Below are 21,116 nucleotides of genomic sequence, written 5' to 3'. Positions count from 1 at the left end.
ACAAATAGGGTGACCCTGGTCTTTTAGGGTCCAAAACTACGAGCTAAATAATCGTTTTATTGTCCATTATTCAGCTCCAGTAATTTAGTTATAGTAGTAGAAAACAGACTAAAGCCCATATATAATGGAATATTACTCAGCCTATGAAATGGCAGAAATCTTATTCTATAGAATACTATTCAAAAATCCAGAGGATATTATGCTAAATGAGAGTCATGAAAATAGAAATACTGTACAATTCCAAAATACATGTAGCACTAAGAGTCAAATTTATAGGAACAAAAGCAAGAATGGCAGTTGTTTGGGGCAAAAGAAAGAATAATATGGAGAGAAAAAGGGATTTAAATATTCATGGTAATCAAATGAATTAAATTCAAGCAACAATAAAAATATGGTATATTCTAATATTGGCAAGTTCATAAAAATATAAACCACTGGACTAAATATAATATTCACATATATACTAGCAGACTCACTCTGGACAGGAAAGGCTGATGCTCCAGTTCAAGTGCCTTTCTCATCCAGATGACATACAGCGCATATGTCAGAGTATTAAAACTTTTGTCATTGTGCTTTTATTTTTGCGCCTTATGCATAAAACAGCATAACCATGCCTTAAGAGAAAGTGATATCAGCAGTAAAAATTAAAACTGAGAACCGCGACAGGACGATATTTGTTAAAGTCATAAAAAAAAGAATTTAAGTGCAATTTTCAGGCCTCAGAACCAATTACTTGGCTGTCCATTGTTTTTTATGGGAAACATATAATCAGTTCTCCAACTTTTCATTGTTTGAACACAAATTTCTATGGAATTCAGTTCAACAACTGAAGTATCACTATATATCAAGATGAGCACAACGATTATAATATGGCAATTGTTGCTGGTGGGGCTGAGGCGAAAAAGGAAACCTAATCTACTAGGGTGGGAGTGTATAATGGTACAACCACTGTGGAAATCAGTATGGAGATTCCTTAAAAAACTAGAGGTTCCATTCAATCTTCTCCTTGGTATCTTTCTGAAAGAATTAAAAGCATACCACACTGATACATGCACATCTATGTTTATAGAAGCACAGTCTGTAATAGCTAAATCTTGGAAACAAATGTCGATCAATACATGAATGAATAAAGAAGATGTGCTCTTTTATATAATGGAATACTACTGTATCATAAAGAAGGATAAGTTTGAGACATTTCAAGCTAAATGTCATACTAAAAGCTTGAGGTCATACTAAAATGGAATAAATTGGACATGCATGTAAATACTACTAAGTACCAAAATGTATAATAGATATTGTGAAACAGGAAGAAAATGTTCAAATGGGAAGGGGAATAAGGAAGTGATCAGAGGAAAGAAAGGAAGGGAAAATTTTAAAAAATCATGAGAAAAAATGGAAACAAGAAGGAGAGGAGAGCTTAAAGGGAGGGTAGGGGAATGAGAAAAAAATCAGATGTGTCATGTACAGGCACATATTCCCTATAATGAATATGACCATTATGCATACCTAAAATGTACCAATAAATTTTTAATTATTAAAAAAAAAAGGAATAATGGAATTTGTTCCAGGGAATAACAAATCAGAAATATGTAAATAAAATCCAGCAAGTAAATTTTTAAAATTGAGAACATACTATAAGGGGAAAAACTGTTGAATAACAAAAGAAGGAATGCCTGTCTAAAGATAGCAAAAAATGATAGTTAGGGACATCAAGTTCCAAATTTGAAAACAATGAATTTAACACACAAAAGTGTACTTTAAAGGTATGTTCTAAGTTATATGAAACAAAACTAGAAACAGTAAGACTGTTCACAAAATTCTAGAACTGTGTAAATTTTGAGTTTTATTTTCTGCAGTGAAGAAAATCTTCTAATTAAGTAAATCAATAAGACCGTCCCCAACAGAATAGTCTTACAAATTGAAGATATAAAACAAAGAACATTACAAGTATCATAAAACATATAAAGCTGCTGATTATACACACAAAAAGGTTCATTTATACTATGTGGAAAGGTAGAGAAAGGAAGAACACTGTCTTAAGTGATAGTGCATGTTAAAAGGCATCATTCAACTTCATAAGGTGTCTAAGCAAGATGCAGGAAAAGCATATTTTTGTAAGTTTGAACTTCACTACAATGAACAAAGGCCTGGGCAAAGGTCTGCTGTTGAAAATAAAAAATGACCCACACAGGGAATAAAGGGTCTTTCACTGCAAAGCCTCATGCATACGAGGCCATGAAGTTGAGAAATGCGTTGCTAAGAGATTGCTCTATGCCACTGATTGCGGGCTCAAAGAAGTTGCTGTCACTGTATGCGTCAAGGTAAAAGTTAAAGTAATGACTGCAAAATACAGATGTTCACAGAAATGATCTTAGCTGCCATCTTTCTGTGAAGAAGCCAACTACTTATTAGGAAAGGAGCATACACGAAACCAATCACTCCCCGGCTCTGGCTGGTGTTAGGAATGCTCCCTTCCAGTCACGTAGGCCTGCAGGCTCCAAGTCACTTTTGTCTGAACACAGAAATTAAGAAACAAACCAACTGGATACAGCTTGATGTTTTCTCCCTCACCTGCCAAATGCCGTCTCATACAAGATCTTTCATTTTTGGTGATATTCTTGCTTCACCGTTTGGTGCATTACTGGACTATGCTCATTTCTGCTATACTTATATATCGTCTTACTTTCATCTTTTAAAAACCATTATGTGGCTCTTATTAGTTGGTGTGGATCTGAACCCCAAATGTCTGTGGCCTCAGTCTGTACGAGGTACCTCACTGTTACAATATGGCCAACATTTTCACAGTGCCACAAAAAGACAATTCTGTGACAGTCCTCAGAAACTAGAAAGCAGCTGGAAACAAGACCCAGTCAGCTGCTGACTGAATCTGTGGCGACAGCTCAGCATGCTTTCTAGAGTCTCAAATGTCCTGAGACATGCTGCTATAGTTTGTGTCTAGATGAACCCACAAAACTTCATGTGGTCATAAAGCTTTTACAGAGGTGTACAAATTTAGTGTGTGATGCTGGGATTAAGGGTGTATGATTAGTAAGTGATCCCACTGATTGGTTTGGCACAGTTCTTGCTAGGATTAAGGGTGTGAGTGCTACACTGCTCTAGGGAGAGAAGTCTGCATAAAATATAATGAATAGAAACAGTCTTGTCTCCTTCCCACTTGCTTGCTTTTGCCAGGTGACTACATACCTGTGGAAAAGCAAACCCTACTCCATGATAGTGGAGAAAGTAAATAATTTCCCACACACCTCTTGTCATGGTTTATGCCAGTGGCCCCCAAGCCTCGTGAATTATGGATTCGACCACATCTAGCATATGTGACTGGTTCATTGTCTAGCACTTGGATTAGTGGTGGGAGTGGTACACCCACCTAGGGGTGGAGTCAGAATATGACATAAGGGCAGGAAAAAGATGTCTCTCTCTTGGCAGTTTCTGCCTTGCTGTTTGCAACCACCATAAACCGCGGCCCAGCCACGCCACACTGCCTTGGAGCCAACTGAGTATGGGCTGAAACCTCTAAGAACTAAGAAATAAACCTTTCCTTTCCCAACTTTGGGCATCAGGTATTTGTCTCAGGGACAAGTAAAAAGTAACTAAGACACCTCTCCCACCACTGAAGTTTCCCAAACACAGTGTCATTGTGCAGCTTCCCCTCTGCCCATCTGAGCTCTCACCTGTGTTCACACCTCGGACACACTCCCACTCATTCTGGTTTCCGGATACTTTCACTTGGCCATCCACCCTCCAGGGCTCTCCCCCCTGCACCAACATGGAGACAACACTCAGATCAAAAGGAGAGATTCCTGCTTAGAAAAAGAAACGTATGTGACCTGTGGTGCCTTTTCCACACTCCAGTCCTGTTTACTTGAGATATGGACTGCAGAGGGACGCAGACAAATATTTCACTGTTAATTAGGGATATCTAATCTAATTCTATTCCAAGAACCAATGATCCAAAAGCACAGGAAAAAGAACAAGGAACTGGATGTCTAAAGGTCTGCAATAAGGCATATTTCTAGTCTGAACCAACAATGACATATCTATCACAAAAGGGACAGAACACCTGAAGAAAGAGAATAGTTAAAGCCTAGATGTTGCATTGTGAAGCTTCACATTTTAGAGGCAACAGGTTTCTGTCTCGGTCAAACAATGCAGAGGATTCCATGAAGACACAGGGGAAAATGCAGAGTCAAGAGCAAGTCTGACCTCTGGAAGGAAGACATCCTCACCCAGGCAGACCAGGTTCCTGTAGTTTTCCAACATCACTTCCCTGTACAGAGTCCTCTGAGCAGGGTCCAGGCATTTCCACTCCTCCATGGAGAATTCTATGGCCACATCCCTGAATGTCAACAGACCCTAAAATGAAAAACATAATTCACCACAGGGAAATGGAAGGAATTATGATCTCCACATAAAATGAAAAAGGAAATGTAAAGGCCAATTCAACTGAAGTGAATGAGCTAGATCTATGCTATGGACAGAGCCACAGTTTGACTCTCTAGAATGATAAACATGATTTTACATGCTAATGAAGTAAATGGTGCCAGAGGTTCCTAGCCAGCTTCAGGACAGGAGCTGGTCATTATGAAGACTGACCTAGGAGGTATTAGTCATTACATTTACTCCTACCCCAACCTACTGGGAAGGTAAGGGGTTTAAACTTTTGACTGATCGGCAATATTAGTGATAGAACCAATCATGCCTATGTAACAAAGCCTCTAGAAAAACTCTGAAGTACAGGATTCCAAGGAACAGAAAGATAGATGAATGTCTAGAGGTTTCTACAAGGTTAAGCATGCATAGAAGGCATGGACACACCATGTTATTTACTCCACAGCTTGCCTTATGCATCTTTTCCATTTGAGTGTCCATCTTTTAACAAGCTTCACAAGAAATATTAAGGGTGAGTGTTTCGCTGATTTTCACGAACTGCTGTCACAAATTCTTTGAACCCAGAACGGGACTGTGGGAATGGGAATGTCCATTTACACCTGATCATTCAGAACCGCAGGCTGCAACTTGCATCTGTTGCTGTCATGTGATGCGGGTGTACTTCTGCAGGTCTGAGCCTTCACAGCAGAACTGAGGTTATTTCTAACTGGATGGTGTCAGAAACAGAATAAATTAAGAGAGAATGCGCTTTAGGAATGCTTGTTCGGTATATGGAAAAAAATCCCCCTGAATCTGGAGTATTTTCTATGTGGTAAAGATAAAGATGAAGTGAGTTTTTCTTTCCAACATATTCATACACAGGAAGGTAGTTTCAAGCACACTATAACTCTGTAATTGTGTTCATTATACTTTTATAATGAACAGGTTGTAATACTCTAAATCAAGTGTATATTTCTCCTTTTGTGGACAAACAAGAAGTGCACAAAAAAAGGGTGCAGGCTTTTCTCTATGAAAATATTACATTATGTCCGACACACTAAGTCATATTCAGTATTTATATAAGCTAGAGGATAAGTCATGTGTTGAAAAATGAGAAGGTCCACAGTAGCTTTAAAGAAAGATCAGAATCTAAAAAGCATGATAATGACAGCAATAGTAATGGCTAAAGCTTCTGGACACTTCTAGGTACTGTGTATTATTCTACATGATTCATGCGTTTATTTCAAAGAAAAACAACAGTCCACAAGAAAAACATTTCCCCGTTACCATGGAGAAAGAAAACTGTTTACAGACACTAAGGGACCCCGCCTGATGTTGAAGAGCTAAAAATGGCAGTGCACATATGTGAACCAAAGTGCCTAGCAATCAGAATGAAAGCTAAAGAATTAAACAGTTCAGCAAAAATAAACTGACATTGTGTTTCCTAAGTGAGATAACTGGAAAAGGGCTCAGGAAAACATCATGAATCTGTAATAAAGTTTATTATTTCTGCAAGCACACATATGTGTGCATACTTTATCTTTCTCACATACCTTATCTTTCTGCACTGACAGGATAGTACAGTACACATTTAAGGCAAAGGAAAATACTGAAGATATAGTTTATAACATTAAAAAGCATAAACTTGGGGTTGGGACTGTAGCTCAGTGGTAGAAGATTTGCCTCTCATGCATGAGGCCCTAGCCACAAGATCCAGTACTGCAAAAGAAATTTAAATAAATGAAGAAATAATAATATGATCTTCATAAAAACCAGGGAACTAAATATCCATATATTCATATACACACACTACATTTAAATTAACAAAGTTTTAAGAAAAGTCTCTTTCAATGATTCTTTTTTATCACCACTTATGTGATTATATACGGACAATGAAAATGAAAAAAAATACATTATAAAACACTACGTTTATGAGGATGTTTAAAATGGCACAACATGAAAAATGTATGCAGTGGAACTTGAATTCCAAAGTGTACTAAATATTTATATCAAAATACATTTACAAGTTTATCAATTAGTTATTATCAAAATGCCAATGAAATTTACTAGTTTAATAAAACTCTAAGATTAGGATTGTTTTTGAAAATGTGTGGTGCTGAGATTAAATCTAGGGCTTCATGCAAGCCAGGGAAGAACTTTATCTCTGAGTTACATCCCAGCCCTGAAATTTTTAAATAAATATAATTAATTTAACAGATTAACAGAAAAACTTATGTATTGTAGAAATACATGCTGAAAAGAAGTGCTGAAAAATTTAAAAGTACCCCCAAAATATATGAAAACATAAAATCACCAAATCATTTAATAACATATTTTATCAGACATTGTGACTGGCAGTAAACACTGGATGTACTTCTTCCTAGGGAAGGAGAAAAGGGGGCTCATCTCTATTGCACAGGATGCCTGAGCAGGGATAGGTAAGGAGGGAAAAGGGGAAAACAAGAAGGCAGAAAAGACATGAAAGAGTTAAGTTCGCTAAAAATCTAACAGATAACATGGATACAACTTAGAAAAGGAATATTACTTAAAACAGCAAGTAAGCACAGTCAAAGTAATTTTGCCTTAGTGATTCTCATTGAACACACATACACATGACATATACACATGGAACATCTTATGTTTCCATAAGCAAACATATCATACCGCCTAAGGACGCTGCTTGATTCACGAGAAGAAATTATGCACCTGTTCTGAAGGACTGAGGTAAGCAAGATAGAGCAGCATGTAGCTCCAGATGTTACCCTCCTCATGGGAACAAGGATTTAATAGCAACACAGTAACCAAGTTTCTTGTAAGAAACTCAGAAAACATCTAAGCCCTGTAGAAACAAAAATGAAGACAAGCAAGGAACACCATCAGATGCAGTTCAGAAGAGGAAGAAAGAAAGGTATAGAGAGCCTATCTGATTTAAGATTGCCCCAAATTTCTCCAATGAGAAAGGCACACAAATCCAAGAAGCTTAGGAATATCCAAGAATAAATCTAAGAGATGTGCAGGGAACAATATCATAATGCAACCATGGAAAGCCAGAGACAAAAATGAATCTGGACAGTGGTAAGAGAAAGAGTGCACTGCCAGGAGAGCTAGGTGATCTCTTGTTGGAAACTCTGCCAGCTACATGCAGTGGATGGTACATTCACGGTGTGGAAGGAAAACATTGCTAGTTAACAATACTAACCAGGCAAAACTGCCCTTCAAAAACAGAACAACTGAGAGTGGCCAGATAAAAAAGGAGTTCATTACCACTAAACCTGCCTGAAATAAACTTATTATATCTTCTTCATTCTTTTTTTTTTTTTTTTGATAGGGTCTTGCTCATTTGCCCAGGCTGGCCTCACACCTGTGATCCTTTGCCTTTGCCTCCAGAGTAGATGGGACTGCTCTTATGCAACAGCTTGCCCAGCCCACGAATTTCTAGAGCGAGACCATGAGGCTGAAATGAAAGAAGAGCATAAAAATGCACAAAGCTCCAGGTAAAGATATGAAAGTCCTTCACTATGAATAACTGCGCCCAGTTTGAATGAAATAAATGCTGAATTAAAAAACGTACAATGTCGGATATGGTGGTGCACATCTGTAGTCCCAGCATTTGGGAGGCCAAGGAGGGAGGATTGCTGCAAGTTAGAGGTCAACCAGGGCTAAGAGAGTTCAAGGCCACCTGAACTACACCTGAATTTTCTTTAAAAAAAAAGACATGCAGTGACTGAAGAGAAGAAAAATGGAAACTGCAATTACACACTGTAAACAAGGATTCACTTCTGTTGAAAGGACTCACACAGGCTAAAAGTGAAAAGATGGGGAAAAAAATCCAAATGGAAATGCACAGAAAGCAGGGTGGCTACTTTTATATTTTAACACACAGCCTTTAAGATGCAAACTGTCATTAAGAGAAAAAGAACCATTTTCTATAACTACAAATGGGGCGGTTCCCCAGAAGACGTAATTACAAGCATGGACCTCACATTAACATTCCAAGATATGAAGGAAACACTGACAGAATTAGCAGCACAATACCTGGGGGACACTTTGTGCTCCACATCACTTACGGACAGAATAGCCAGATAGAGTATCAAGAAATAAACACCACCACACCAGCTATCTGGTAAACCTGTACAGAGCATTTTACCCAACACAGGGGAAACTACTAACCCTAACACACACCGGGAACATGTATTTGATACACCACAGGCTAGGTTTAAAAAAAAATCATTAATGAGTTTAGAAACTTCAAATTATTCTAAGTTTCTTCCTGTGTACGATAGAATGAATGCAGAAATCAACACTCGAGGAGATACAAACCCTACAAATATGTGAAAATTAAACTCCGTCTCAAATAACCAACATTTTAAAAGTGAGAAAAGATTCCAGAAAACATCTTTAGTAAAAGTAAAATGAAAACAAACATGCTGAAACTTACAGAATGTAGTAAAAACAACACTAAGAAGTGTATGTGTTTTATTCCCAGAACACAGGACAAACACACCAATAAACTTTACATTTTAATCAAAGAAAAAAATAATATAAAGGAAAAAGAAAATGAATAGAGATAAATAAGACACAGGGGACACATTAACCAACAAAACCTTAACTTTCTGAAAAGACAAAAAAAAAAGACAAGTAATTTCCACAATCATGGCCAATGAAACTTCTTGATATGAAACAACAGAACTTCCTGGGACCACGGACATGGAGTCTTAGTGGAGATGAGGGAGGCTGAGGACAGAAGAAAACACAGAAGGCTGCATGATTCCACTTAGCAGTCCTGTGTCAGGCACTTCAGAGAGGAGGGCCACACTGTCAAGCAAATGATACTTTACCTCCATAACAGCCATTTTCGAACCCTTTTCTCTCCCCTTTCAGGCTTCTTTCCTAGGTAACGAGAGTCAAAAGCACAGTTTAACGTGCAGAATGAACATATTCCCTACCAGTAACACAGCTATATACACAGAACGGAACCTCACCATGTGGAAAGATGGGTCTTGTGCTGCCCACAGTGCTGAGATGGAGATGCAGTGATATGAAACTCCTACAGGAAGCACAAGATACTTCCCTGACACTTGTTCAGAGCATGCTACCCTCCTGGTGAAGCCCCAACACCCAGCAGCAGTTGGGAGCCAGCTGCAATGAATTCGCAGTCAGGACAAAATCTCAGCCTGTACCAAATCCAGGGATAGCGCATCCTTCCCCTCCACGAATTGCAAGCTGACGCTAGCCCTCAAAAATGCAGGACAATCTGGGTGGCCAGTACTGTACACTAAATAAACTTTAAATATTACTAAGGCTGAGTCCTAGGCTGATCATGGAAACAGGACTCCTGGGAAAGGAAGAGTTGTTTGCAAAACACCTCAGCACTGCACCACTTGGGAGCAAGCCCAGGCCCGCTCCCATCTTCTAGCTCTCTCTTATGCTCTGGAGTCTTGTTGTCCCCAGGATGCAGAGTGGACTGTGAAGATCAGAAAGAAACTTGCAGGGAAGGCAACATGGTGAGGACGGCGCCAGCCGCGGGGAAAGCAACGGGCGACCCGGGTGCAGGGGGTAGGCCTCCGCGGCCCGAGCCGGGTGGGCAGGACTGGCCCAGAGCGCCTCCGCCCCGCAGGGCCCATGCGGCCCTTACAGCGCCATCCGAATTTACTGGGGAGCAGGGGGCGTGGCAGGGCCTTGAAGTTCTCCAGGGACCTAGATCCTGACAGGGAGAGGGGGGAACCACGTAGCGCGGACAACCTGGAGAGAGAGAAACTCACACGCCACACTTGGACCTTCATGCCACAGAACGCACTTCCGGGTCTGCAGGAAACTGCGCGCGCAGCCGATAAGCACGGACTGGGCGGGTAAACGAGGACGGTGGGCGGGGAAACATTAGGGGTGGGCGGAGAGGCACGAGCACTGGGCTGGGAAACACGAGCGCTGGGCGGAGAGACGGGAGTGGTGGGCGGGGAAACACGAACGATGGGCGGGCCCGGGGCGGGGCCCGCACTCCGGGATCAGGTTCACTTAGTGCAGCTTCTCCTGTTGGGGGTCCGATCCCTGAGGGACACTGGGTCCACTCCGCTGTGTGGACCCGGGATTTCCTTTAAGGAGGCCGCCTGGGGTAGGTACTGGTCATTTCTTGCTATTAAAATTAATTGGGCCGATTTAATTTAGAATGCCTGGCACTGCCTGGCAGACTGCCAACTCGGTCGCCGAAGTGGAAGCCGTGCCTGGGCTGACCTTGCGCTTTCCCACGAGAGCCAGGAAAACTTCACGCCCGGAGCGCGGGGCCACGACCTTCAGTCGCCTCGTCTGTTGCTCCTCTTCGGGTCCAGTGAGTCCTGGCTGTCTGCTGCTGGCCAGGTCTGCGCGTGCCCGCGCTAGTGGCGCGTCGGGTCCTGCGCGTGCACACCGGGACCCGCGGACCTGCAGCCTGCGGTGTAGATGGTGTAGAGGGCCTGGGCCTGGAAGCGGTTTTAGCAGAATAGAGGCGTCTTCATGCCAACAGCTGGGAGCGTGCAAGACGAGGAAGGCAGAGCGGACAGAGAGGAGAATGAGGGAAAAAATGAGGGACAAGTAAAGCGGGTGGGCTCAGAGGAGACACTGGGGAGGTGGAATTGGGGACACGGAAGACAGAGAGGCGTAGTGCTGGGAAAGAGGTAGCAGGTGACCAGGAGAGCAGTGGCCAGGCAGGGAGGCGACTTTCAGGGCTAGGAGACCAGAACTGAAGGGCGCTTCATTTAAAGCGTGCCTTATGCTTTCATAGGTAAGTGTTCCTCCCTAAAATCTCATGTGCTCACAAATGTGGATTAGAAACTTCGATGAAGAAGGAGGTGGCAGCGTTTTCTTCCTGATCTTTGACTCATTGCATGGGAGGGGCTGCTCGAAACTGTAGGTGCACTAGACTACTGGTGATCCCAGAGACCTCCATGGAGAAATACACCAGTGAAACACAGCAGTGAATACAGCAAACTTCAATGGCTGGTGAGTCATTTAGGTTCAGACATCTCTCAGGGGAGGGCAATTGACCAGAGCTATTTTGGAAAGGGACCAACTAAGCTCAGCACTCAGAGCAACTGCTGGCTCCATCTAGTGGTCAAACTGTCAGGAGGCGCGTGGATTGCTGCTGGCTGAACAGATATCCTTCCAGCCTAAACTTCAGTGGAAAGAAAGGTGAAGGCCTCCTGGGATTATCTACTTCCCCCACCATAAAGTTAATGTTGGCTTGCTGGGGTTAATCAGTGAGGATATGTATTCTGCTCCCATTGTCTACCAGTGACACTAGAGACACACTTTGAAGTGGGCATTTTCTTTTCTCTTTTTTGTTTTTTCTTCATTGTTTTTATTTTTGTAAGAGTGTGAATGTAGTTTCTAGTTTGTTGTTGTTGTTATGTTCTAGTTTGTTGTTGTTATGCTCTGTTCTTGTTTTTGTTTCTTCCTTCTCACTTTCCTTCCCGTCTTTTGCATCAGTTTCCTAAAGTTTGTGTGATCCACCTTTGTCTTCCAACCTTGTTTAATGCCTCTTTTTCTTCTATTTCTTTATTTTTTCCCATACTTCCTTTAAAATTTTCTCCCCAAACAGTAAAATTGCCATATTGAGGACTTACTGCATAAAAAGTTCTGGTTCATTCTAGATTTTGTTGTATAACCATAAATAAAATTTATATAGTTAAATGTAGAAAATTATTATTGCAAGTTTATATTTTCTAGGCCAGGTTTGTTCCTTTTAGTATTGCTGATTCTACCACTTTACCCAAAATGATAAAATTGTTCTAATCAGCTGTTCTTCCTGGTAAACCAAGAATGAGATTGCTTAAGGATCATAAAAAATACTAGAGACCAGTACCAAAGAATGAGATGCAAGTAGGTAGTAACTATTTACCTTCAATAAATTGAAGAGGTAGGATCTTGCAGCACACTCAAAATCCAAATCTGTTGAATCTGTTTTATGGTTTTCATTTCTTTTCTATGTTGAGCATTCATGGAATATCCTGGAAGACATCTCTGAAGAGTGGTCATTTCCTAAGGATTCTAAATACTAGCAGTAATGCTGCTCACCATAGGTAATTTACAAGCATCAACTTGGAACTAATGTAAAAAAAATGAAAGAAGAGTAAATGACAAGAAACTTAGGATGTGCCTCAGATGTCCAGCTCACAAAAGGCAAACACAGGAGGCACTGAGGTAGAACAATCTAAAAGCCACCCACTTGGACTCTAAGCTGGTAACAGCAGAAGTGACAAAGCAAATGAAACAGACTCTAGAAAAAATCAGATCAAAAATAATTCTAAGGTATCACAGAGATGGTGATCATAATAAAAGACAGAATTAGTAACTTTAAAACACATACTAATAAAAGAAAAATAGAGGACCTTATGAAAATGATAGAAACCATGAATGCTGAACATAGAAAATAAATAAAAACCATAAAAGAGATTCAACTGATATCCTGGAGATTAAAAACTCCATTGAAAATATATGTAGCAGAATTAGCCAATGTAAGGACAAAATCTCAGATTAGAAGCTGGGATTGCAGTTAGCAATGATGAAAAGATTTCTTAAAAGTAGCAAGAGAAATCAATCCAGCAGGTTCTAGACTATACAGAGAATAACATCAGACTGACTGGAGTCAATGAAAAATCAGGGATATTGCAAATGACATAAATAACCTGTTCAGATATGTCATGGTAGAATACTACCATGACAGGAAAAGAATTTGACACACAGATAAGGCATAAGTCATGATCAAATAGCCATGATCAAAAAAAATCTACAATAAGGCATATAATAATTAAGATTCCAGAAATTTGACAGAAGAACAGAATATTAAAAGCTGTTAGTAGAAGCAAATCACCAATAAAGAAAAAACCCCTGGCAACACAGTAAACTTCTTAGTGCAAACTCTCAAGTCTAGGAGAACTTGGAGTGAAGTACTTTAAGCCCCCCAAACAAAACAACCTACAACCCACATTAATGTGGCCTGCAATACTACCTTTCAAAGATTGATGGAGAAATAAAATACTTCCATGACAAAGAACACCTGAGCAAACTCAAGAACATCAAACAAGCACTCAAAAATGTTTTGAAGGACATTCTAGAAATAGATAACAAGGAATACAACTCCATGAACCCCAACAGAATTAATCCACCAGGCAAGGAAAACAAACAGAAGGGAAAAACAGGAAGCCAACAACAGGAAAATAACATGACAAGGATAAGTCAATGTATATCCGTTATAACCATGAATGGTAATTGTCTCAATTCAACTATCACAAAAACAGACTGGTAGAATGGATCAAGAAACAAAATTCAACAATATGCTGTACATAAGAAACACATTTAGTTCAAAAATAATTCATAGAGTGAAAGTCAAAGTATGGAAAATAATATTCCATGTGACAGGAACCCAGAATAAGGCCGGGGTAGCTATTCCATTTTCAGAAAAAGTGGATTTCAAGCCAAGATTGATTAAGTGTTACAAAGAAGCTTACTACATCTTTGTAAAGGGAACAATCAAAGAGGAAGCAACAACAGTCCTTAATATATATGTGCCAAATACTAGTTTACACAACTATACAAAACAAATATTAGTGGACATGAAATATCAAGCTCTAACACAATTGAAATGGGGGACCTCAATATCCCCTGTCACAAACACATCAACTAGAAAAAAAAATTAACAATGAAATATTAGAACCAAACCAAACTTAACAAATGGACTTAGTAGACATCTACAGAGTATTCCACCCCACAACATCAGAATACACATTCTTCTGTGTTGCATATGGAACATGGTCCAAAATAGACCACATACTAGCTCATAGAACATGCATATGTAAATACAAAGGAATTGAAATTATCCCATGTATTTTATCAGACCTTAGTTTAGTGAAATTGGAAATCAATGGCAAAGTAAATCATAAGAACTTCATAAACACCCTCCTGAACAAATCTTTGACATATGAAATTAAAGAAGAAATTAGGCAGTTTCTATAATGAAATAATGTCATTACAACATACCAAAACTTATAGGAAACAATGATAGCAGTCCTATGAAAGAACTGTATACTGGTGAATATTGATATCAGTAAAACAGCAAGCCCAAATAACAATTTAAGGTTCAAACTCAAGTTTCTAGAAAAAGAGCAAGTCAGCTTGTATGAGGGAGTAAATTTTTCAGATCAGAGCACAAATTAAAGCAATGGAGACTAAGAAAACAATATAAATAATTAAAGAGTTGGTTCTTTGAAAGATTACATAAAATCAACAAACCCTTAGTCAACCTTATTAACAAGGGAAAGAAATGATTGAAATTCATTCAGTTAGGAAAGAAAAGGGTAAAATCACAACAGATTCTGCACAAATGCAAAAAATCGTCTATACCTACTCTGAGATCTTGTATTTCAATAAGATGGAAAATGCAGAAGAAATGGAAGGATTTCTAGATACATATGTATTACCGAAGCCAAACCAAGAGTACATAAAAATCTAAATAAACTATTAATGAAATTGAAGATGTAATTACAAACCTACCAAAAAAGAATAGCCCAGATCCTGATGGATCCAATGCTGAGTTCTACAACAAATTTAGAGAAGACCTAATACTGCTACCTTTCAATTCTTTGAGATTTAAAGGGAAGTAATATTCTCAAATTCATTCCTGAAAGCAGGCATTACCCAAATACCAAAACCAGAGGATGTCCAAGAAAGAGAATTACATGCCATTCTCCCTAATGAATATAGATGCAAAAATTCTCAATAAGATACTGACAAACAGTGCAGCAAATCAAGAAGATTATACACCATGACCCAGTGAGATTCATCCCAGGAATGCTAGTATATTTCAACATATGCAAATCAATAAATATAACATACCATATTAACAGGCCATTAACAAAAACTATATGGTTATGTCAATAGATTCATAAAAGGTGTTTGACACTTATTTGTGATAAAATCCCTACAGAAAATTAAAATAAACCGTCTTTATCTCCTTCTGTGAAAGGCCAATTATGACAAACCAACAGCCAACAACATATCAAATGGACAAAAATTGAAATGTTACACTCTAAATTCAGGAACAAGACAAGGATGTCCATTGTTACCCTTATTCAGTATAGTTCTGGAAACCTTATCTAGAACAATTAGACAAGATAAAGAATAAGTATATGAAAGGAAGAAGTTAAATTATTATTTGTAAATGACATGATACTCTGCATAGAAGACCCCAAAAGCTCCACCAAAAGACTTCTAGATTAAATAGCCAAATTTAGCAGCATAACTGGATACAATGTCAACACTCAGAAAACTAGCTTTACTGTACATGAAAAATGAATTCACTGAGAGAGAAGTTAGGGAAAAAACACCTTTCAAAATGGCATCCAATGGAACCAGGGAGGTAACTTAGTGGCACAGTGCCTACCTGGCAAGCGCAAGGTCCTGAGTTCAATTTCATATATTTAAAAAATGGCACCCAAATAATGAAATATTTAGGACTCAGTCTAACAAAGAAAAGATCTCTATATTGAAAACTGCAGTAGTCAGAAAAAGGAGATTGAAGAAGATATCAGAAAATGAAACATATTCCTTGCTTTTGGGTAGGAAGAACAATATAGTGAAAATGGCTATAACTCCAAAAGTATTATATTGATTTAATGCAGTTCTGGTAAAAATTCCAACAGTGTATCTCACAGAATTAGAGAAGGTATTCCTAGAATTCATTTGGAACCATAAGAGATCTAGAATAGCAAAGGCAATTCTGGACAACAAAGACAAGGCATGAGGCATCACAATTCCTGACAGGAAATTATATTACGATGCTACTGTGATAAAACCAGCACAATCTGGCAAAAAACATACCCAGGTATCATAGAATAGATAAGATGATGAGAAAACAATTCCAGACATACTTAGCCACCATACTTTGAGAAATGTGCCAAATATCTTCACTGGAAGAAAGATGGCCTCTGTAATAAATGACATTGGAAAAACTGGCCTTTCACATACTGACGATTATATCTAGACCCATATGTTTCACCATGCACCAAACTAAAATAAAAAATGAATCAAATATCCAAATGTTAAAACAGAAACACTAATCTGCTGGAAGATAGAATAGGTGGAATTCTTGCAGACATTGGTGTAGGCAAAGACTTTATGAACAAAACCTTGATCACAGAGGACCTATAACAAAGAATTAGCAGCTGGAATGTAATCTTATTAGAAAGATTTTTACATCAAGAGAAACCTCTAACAGAGTTAAAAGAATAACACACATGTGGGAAAAATAATTTAGTCAGCTGTTCCTCAGACAAAGGAATAATATCTAGGATATATAAAGAACTCAAAAAATCAGACCCTCCCCCAATTTAAAGACCTAATCCAAAAATAGGCATCCAAAATAAATATACTCTTCTCAGATGAAGAAGTAGAAATAGCAAATAGATATATGAAAAGATGTTCAACACAATTGGTCATTTGAGAAATGCAAATTATAATAATGCTGAGATTCTATCCCACCCCAGAAAGAATGGTTATTATCAAGAAATCAACCAATTACAAATGTTATATTGACTATGCAGAAAAAGGAACATTTCTCTACTGTACATCTGGGTGTAGATTGGTGCAACCATTGTGGAAATCAGTGTGGATATTCTCCAAAGAACTAGGAAAAGAGTTTCCATTTGACTCAGCTATTCCCCTTCTTAATATCTTCTGGAAAGAATTAAGTCCATACTACAGTGATACATGTATACCCATGTTTATAGCAGCACTGTTTTTAACAGCTAAATCTTGGAAACAGCCCAAATGCCCTTCAATAGATGAATGGATAAACAAGATGTGGGTTTTTTTTAATACAATCTAGTACTACTCTTTTATAAAGAAGGATAATCTTGAGACATTTCTAAGTGAATCAATGTAACTATAATCTTAATTGAAATGAGTTTGGTATATATGTATAAATACTGAATTTCTTCTCTGGTATGAGAAAGCAAAAGTGTAAATAAGGACTAAAATATATAATAGATATTGTAAAATAGGAAGAATATGTTGAACTGGGAAGGGAAACTAAGGTAGGGAAAAGAAAAAAGTGATAAAAGGAAAAATCAAAACAAAGCTTTTGTAAATAAAAAAATCAAAACAAATAAACAAAGCTTAAATATCACATTGTTTTTCTGGTATGAGAAACTGAACGGATAAATAATAATCAAAATGTATGATAGACATTAAGAAATACACAATGTTCAAATGGGAACAGAAACGAAGGAGGTGGAAGAAATGAAGGATGGGAAAAGAAAGCAGAGTAAAAGGAAAAAGTACAAACAAAGCTTTTATAAATAAATAGAGGAAGAGTGATTGAGAGGAGTGGAAGAAAAGGAGAAAAAAATAAGAATGATCTGTCATGTATAGGTATTCTGTATGGTGAATGTGATCATTATGTGTATCTAAAATGTGCCAGTATATTTAATTAAAAATAAGTATGGCTTCACTCTGGAAAGATACTGGCAGTTAATAATCTACTCACCTGTGACTTCATCCCTTGCCTTTACACCTACAACACAGAGGGAGTGGGCCAAGGATAAATCATAATTAAACCTAGGCAGCATCTGGAAGCATTACATCTTCCATTATATTCAGCCAGTGAGGAGCCAGGGGAAGGCATCTGGGTTGTAGGGGATACACTGTTCACTGTAACTGCGTTGGCCATGACTTCCTGCCTGGTATGCTGGCCCTCACTCTTTCACGATGGTGAAATGAAGCTTTTGCTGCACTCTTGGTACTCAGTCTGATCTGTCCGTTGCCCATCATCAAAGGTGAAGGAGCTTGATCTTTACACTTTCAGACCATCATAATTTTAAGATGTTGGAAAGATGTTAAAATAAAAATCAAATAGTAAAATTCCAAAAATACATTTGCTCTCATTTTTCCCTGTGCTAGATTCTACACAGGCTATTAAATGTATTTTTTTTTCTCTTTATGTGTTGTATGATTCTGGAAAATGGAGCAGTAGAAAAATTACAAAGAAGATATGAGTTACTATTCTACTGAAGATTATGAAATGATAATGGTGTGATCTATATGGCATTAATATTGTTGCCTGAAGTTTCTTCTTTATCCTCTTAATCTGAGCCAATGGTGGTGGTGTTAAACCTATTGCCTGTATGCTCCAGTGGGCTGTTGGAACAATTAAGAGCTCTAGAAGTTTGCCATTACTGCTCTATAGTTTTCATCTTATGCAGACAAAATGAGTGGTGCTAAGATATTCGTAGCACTATTCTGTTTTCTCCAGATCTCCTGAGGCCAGAGCAACACAAGCATTCTCCTCTGGTAAAGATCTTTGCATCTTTTTACACCTTTTCTTCCATCTTTCACATCTGCATTGTTCTAGTTGTTAGTGAACACATCTGCCTTAATTTCTGAATGTTTTCTACCATCCCCTTTCTAGCAGTGAGGCAGGGTTTCTCTATAGCCTGAGTATGTTTGTCCGGTTAAGGAATACAAAATCTTCCAAACTTAAACAGATTTTTAAAATGTTTCTTCCCAACTTTCAGTAGTTTATTCTTCATTTCACTATAAGAGGCAACACAGAAACACAAATGCCCACATGTATTTCCTAGATATAGTAATGGCTGTTTCAGCTGATTGAATTTGGAGTCTGCATGGAAAGGCAGAGAGCCAACCTAGTTCTTGTACACTGTCCTGTTCTTGTCAGTCTGAATCAAAAGATGCTAGAGGTCAATGAAATGAATTTAGTACCTACTTACTGCATTTATTAATCATAATGTTTTATTAAGTCCTTTGCTCAAGGAAACATTTGCTAAAAGTGAACTCTGAAGAAATGAGTTGTAGACATTTCTCAAAGACAATTCTCTGTGTTTCCTGTGTTTTAGTGAGGTAGAGTAAAGATAAGTAATAATAAAGTAAAAAGCAAAAGAAAAAGTCTTAATTTTAAAATTGAACTTCTATTATTTAGTTCATTGAAAAAAATATATTAAAACTTGGTGGCTTGAGGACACAAACTCACTTAAAATAATTCTGAACTTTCTTAAGAACACAATAACTCTGAGCCTGTGCTTTTGATCTGTCAGTAGGCCATTTATTTCTTCTGTAAAAAGGTCTTTGAAAGTCATGCAGGAGAAAATAGAACTCCCAAATTGCTGAGTGTCATATATGTGAAGTTGTGTCCCCTGAAATCAAAGAATGAATTCCAAGGAGCAATGGAGATTAAGAGTGGGAATAATTTATTGAGAGAGAGAGCTCCTGAGAGACAGCAGAGGACCTAAGGTGGGGTTGCTATGGGGGTTGTTTGTTAGAGTAATTTATACAGCAAAGTCACAAAATGAATACAACATGAGTGAAACTACAGTTGTCCTATAGGCTTACAAGTATAGCTGTTTAGCTATTGCTCCAATAGGGAAATAGGTCATGAGTGCATGGAAAGGGTAGATGGGAAGAACATAGGCATTTTTGCTAATGGATGGGTTCAGACACAATGGACACCCACCCAGGCAACTGATACATAGCTGGACTTCCAGACCAGGTGTTGCTAATTACAGCACAATTTCAAATTACTGCTTATCCCTTAGTGCAACATGCAGGTCTGGCCATTCTGTCTTTATCTTGAGGACTCATCTTTTTCAGATGCACCTTCAGCCACAATTGTGATGTCTTTTTCTGCTGACTTCCTGGAGAGCCCAGACCCTCTCTAATTAACATCTATCTAACTTAGTAGCCTATAGTATTTCTACCTAGCTTAGCTGTCTATAATAAAAGGACCACTACCTTTCTTCTGTAAATTGAACTCTCATTCCGTAAATTCCAAAGTTTCATGGATCACCACCATCAGCACCACAACCACATAAATCTGTGAAAAGTTTTACAGATCACCACCACCACACAACCACAGAAGTGTACTCACCCTGCTAAGGCCCATCACACAACTCTCTCCCTCTTAAGGTCTCACATATCCAAAATATAGGGTCCTATGAATAATACAGTTCACTCATGTCACAACATGTCTAGCTTCTATGTGTTAGTCATTTTTCTATTGCTGAGACAATATCTGGCCTATGTGTCTCAAAGGAAGAAAGATTGATTTTGCCTCATGGTTTTTGAACTTTCAGACCTTAGCTGGCTCGCTCTAGGGCAGAAACATCATGGTGGAAATGCATAGGAGAGGAAAGCTGCTTCTGTCAGAACACCTAGTAGCAGAAAGTAAGAGAGCCAATGAGGAGACCAGGGACCAGACGCAACCCTCAAGGGCATGCTCCCAGGACACACTTTCTCCTACTATGTCCAATCTTTCAGTAGTTTATTAAGCATTAGATGAAATAATTGAAAGGTTAGTGTCCTCGTGATGCAAAAAGCCCCTTCTGCAGACTAAATATTTCCCTTCCCTCTAGGTTGTTTATCCTTTCTTTGCATGACAAACCAAGATGACCCCTGGGAAAAAGAGGAGGAGATAAAATAGACCTGGGAAAGAAAAAGAAGTCCCTAGGCTACCACAGTTGTTTTTCTGACAAGCTGTCATATCAGTGTCCTTTGGTTCAGTGTTTGTATTAATCTATCTGGCACCCACTAATTATAGAATTAATTATATATGCTATATATTTTTATTATTTGCATTTAGGTGCTGACAAAGTGGCTTCATCAACTGGTAAGATTGGCTTTTCCAGGGTGAGCAAGTTCTTAAAGAGAGGAGTTGGTTTCCTGGAATGTGTGATTCATATGAAATTTTACCT

General features: G+C 38.5%; 1 protein-coding gene and 1 long non-coding RNA gene across 4 annotated transcripts in view; one reads left to right on the top strand and one right to left on the bottom strand.

Moving 5' to 3' along the window:
- The window catches only part of LOC100733486 (zinc finger protein 160-like), a 64,175-nt gene extending 54,033 nt beyond the window's left edge, over positions 1–10,142 (bottom strand). Inside the window, 5 exon segments of the mRNA XM_013147820.3 lie at positions 3,690–3,818; positions 4,245–4,371; positions 4,834–5,113; positions 9,225–9,276; positions 9,369–10,142. Of these exon segments, the coding sequence (XP_013003274.2) occupies positions 3,690–3,818; positions 4,245–4,371; positions 4,834–4,887 (310 nt within the window). The 5' untranslated portion in view covers positions 4,888–5,113; positions 9,225–9,276; positions 9,369–10,142.
- Positions 10,143–10,354: 212 nt separating this feature from the next.
- LOC106026665 (uncharacterized) overlaps positions 10,355–21,116 on the top strand; it is a 31,228-nt gene continuing 20,466 nt past the window's right edge. For 2 of the 3 annotated variants that reach the window (XR_002790094.2, XR_001200249.3), the window contains exons 1-2: positions 10,355–10,495; positions 11,141–11,358. This is a non-coding gene — a long non-coding RNA (uncharacterized LOC106026665). Of the gene's footprint in view, positions 10,496–11,140; positions 11,359–21,004; positions 21,032–21,116 lie in introns of all 3 variants that reach the window. The other variant, XR_010048483.1, reaches the window with a different exon arrangement.

Source organism: Cavia porcellus, unplaced genomic scaffold (assembly GCF_034190915.1).
Source record: "Cavia porcellus strain 051 isolate PalLab524CR breed Dunkin Hartley unplaced genomic scaffold, mCavPor4.1 scaffold_7, whole genome shotgun sequence".
Taxonomy (NCBI): Eukaryota; Metazoa; Chordata; class Mammalia; order Rodentia; family Caviidae; genus Cavia; species Cavia porcellus.
Note: the sequence above shows the minus strand (reverse complement) of the source record. Positions and strands in the feature narration are given on the sequence as shown.